Source organism: Morone saxatilis, unplaced genomic scaffold, assembly GCF_004916995.1.
Source record: "Morone saxatilis isolate NCDOM2014 unplaced genomic scaffold, NCSU_SB_2.0 Contig10, whole genome shotgun sequence".
Lineage (NCBI taxonomy): Eukaryota > Metazoa > Chordata > Actinopteri > Moronidae > Morone > Morone saxatilis.
Window position 1 is genome coordinate 17,295,039 of NW_023339652.1, and position 2,892 is coordinate 17,297,930.

Below are 2,892 nucleotides of genomic sequence, written 5' to 3' on the forward strand. Positions count from 1 at the left end.
AATAAGTAGTATAAATATGTACACTATATACAGATGTGATCATGATGTTCCATACATTGCACAGGACACAGCAGGAGGTAGTGGCACGGTGTAGAAATAAATATAATTGCACAGGACAAAAATATATATAAACAGCAGTGTAATTTAAAGGTAATCTAGGCTATAAATAAGGCTATGAATATACAGGACAGGTTTAATCTTAATGTGCGTCTCAAAAACCATAGATGTATAATTCATCTTTGACAAGCTCCTTTTGGCTGTAGCCGATCACATGTTCACATTTGATCACAGAAACAAATTGTATAGCAACCGTGATCAGAACCCAACAACAGCATGCTACACTTACCTTGGTGATGTAAGAGGAACAGGTTTTAGTGATGACATTATTTATCTTAATTTATAATTTTTTAATAAGAAATTCATGAATTGCTGTTCAAGTTGGCTGATAACTGATTATGAAATCCCCTTACTGGCAGTGAGGCTTTGTGCTTTGAGTGCCCACCCAGCAGTATGCATGTGTGAAGTGTGTGCATTCTTTATACAGTGAAGAAGTTGCTGTCTCTCATTGTATCTGTTGAACTCAGTGACCGACTGCAGCGACACTGTGGCAGGTAGAGTCTGAGGTTAAATCTGAAAGTTTGTGTTGTATGGTAAGAGGAAGTGAAGCCTTTCAAAACAATGGTTAACCGCTCGCTGGTCTCACTATGTTTATGTCTAGTAACACAGCTGTGTGCTACAGTGAGGCTAACAACACGAGAAAGAAGCAACAAATAAAGATAGTGTGAATGTTTTGTTAGGCAGCATTCTCACTAGAATATAATTTATTATAAGTTCTATTATTGTTTGAAAACTCAAGCACAGTCACATTGGCAATATTTAGCCATTTAATTAAAGTTGATTAATTTCTAAGTTGCAGTTTTAGCAATGTTGGTATGAGAGCTGAAATGATTAGCTGATTAACTAGTCGACCAACATCAAATTGGTAAACTGGTAATTAATTGTTTGAGGGATGCCAGTTCCAGCTTCTCAGTTATAAGAATTGGCTGCATTTAATATAAAATCTAAAATGACAAATGTCTGGAAAGACACTTCCTCTCTCAAACAATTGATGGTTTGTCATAATTCCTGGTTCTCGGAGGTGCTGCAGCCCCCTAAGTACCGTTACTTCCCATATCCAGTATGTGCATAAATGTCTGCATTGTTTTTCACTACTGTATTGCTTTAAGATGACTTTGAAAAAAATGCTATTTAATACAATTTGTTTCTTAAACCCCTGTTAACATCGTCCTCACAGCAAACCCCTCATCCCACACACTGAAGTTAAACCTATTTTGTGCTATCATTGCTTCATTGGATTGTAGCTTGAGATGTTTGGCAGAAATATTGCATTCTGGTTTGGACATTAGAAAACTGTCAGCTTTAACAAAACACTGAATCTCTGAGTGCCAGGTCCAAAGATACTATAGACTTTACTAAGAGAGGGGACTTTGGTGAAGTTCACTTAAGATCAGTATCTGAAGTGGAAGGAGGCTGAGACTGAGGCTGAGGTGGGGCATCTAGGAAAGAACTACTTGTAATTGATCTCTGCAAAAACATGTTCACACAAAGTAAATGCAGTCATAATTTATGAAAACAGCTCATGTTGTTAATAGGGAAACTCCCAATGTTGGCACGTGTTATTCATATCAAACCAAAACAGTAATACACATAGACTATTTTACACTGCCACTGCCGGACACGTTTAAATCAAACAGATAGTTTGTTCCTCCTCCATCAACCATTGAAAGCCGTAATCTGTCAGTTATGACCTTGAACGTATGAGGAGCTTGATGGAAGGATCGGGCTGTATTAGCACATTCTGACTCAGGACTAACTGGGCCGAAAGAACGAGATCAGTGCCTGACGGGAGAGTCAAAGTCACTAGTTTTATTGATGATAAAGGTTGAAATTCATGTGGAAAGCCTCATGAATGACATCACTGTTTTCTAAAGGTATATTATTCAATATTGATAAAGGCTGAGGGACATGGATTGATAGAATATTTTTTATGAGTGGGTGTGAAAGCTTTGGTCCCTGGGGTCTGTTAAATGCCTGCTTTCCAGTGGCACATTTAATCAATGTTCCGCCCTGTGGTCTCCCACTCGTTCTGGCCTAATGGCCGCCAACGATTTGTCATTACATGTCCCGGATTGTTAGAGCACCCCTGACATGTGGATGTGGCTCATAGATTGTATGTAATGCCACTTACCTGACGCTGTAGATTGACCCTGCTGTGGTCATTTAGATAATGAGCAAATCTCTTCACAGTGGCCGGCCCTGCCGTAAGCACAGGCAATTTCCTGCAATCTTCCACACACACTAATATGTTTCTCTCCCTCTCTTTCTTCAGTTTTTAATCTTGAAATTGGAAAGGCCGGCGATTGTTCAGAGCATCACCTTTGGGAAGTATGAGAAGACTCATGTCTGCAACCTGAAGAAGTTTAAAGTGTTTGGTGGGATGAGTGAAGAGAACATGACAGAGCTTTTGTCCAGGTGAGATGTGGCTGCTTATACCAGTCCAACAGTTTATTTTCAGTGATTATTGAATTTTCAGCAGCTTCAGTGTGAAGTTGGAGTGCAATTTGCAGCATTCCTTGTTATTTTGTGAGAGAAATGGGGATTGTTTGTAGCTTGTTGGGGGTGAAGCACAGCCTGGCAGTAAGGCCTGCCGTAGAAGATCACTTAAAGGGGGAACTTTTTTTTTTACCCTAGTCTTAATCACTAGAAGTGCCCGAGTACTGTCGATAGAAAACAGAACGACCAGAATTGGTTCTAGCAAACTGGAGTTCCTGCAGCTAATGGCCAGAGCTCCCAGTTAGTTATAATACACTTCTTGGGGGCATCTCCTAAAGA

The 2,892-nt window shown here is 39.7% G+C and overlaps 1 protein-coding gene across 1 annotated transcript in view; it reads left to right on the forward strand.

Moving 5' to 3' along the window:
* Positions 1-2,892, forward strand: part of mkln1 (muskelin 1, intracellular mediator containing kelch motifs) — a gene marked incomplete at its 3' end in the record, with an annotated part of 22,815 nt that overhangs the window by 1,961 nt on the left and 17,962 nt on the right. The window contains 1 exon segment of the mRNA XM_035679250.1: positions 2,390-2,532. Coding sequence (XP_035535143.1) covers positions 2,390-2,532 — 143 coding nt within the window.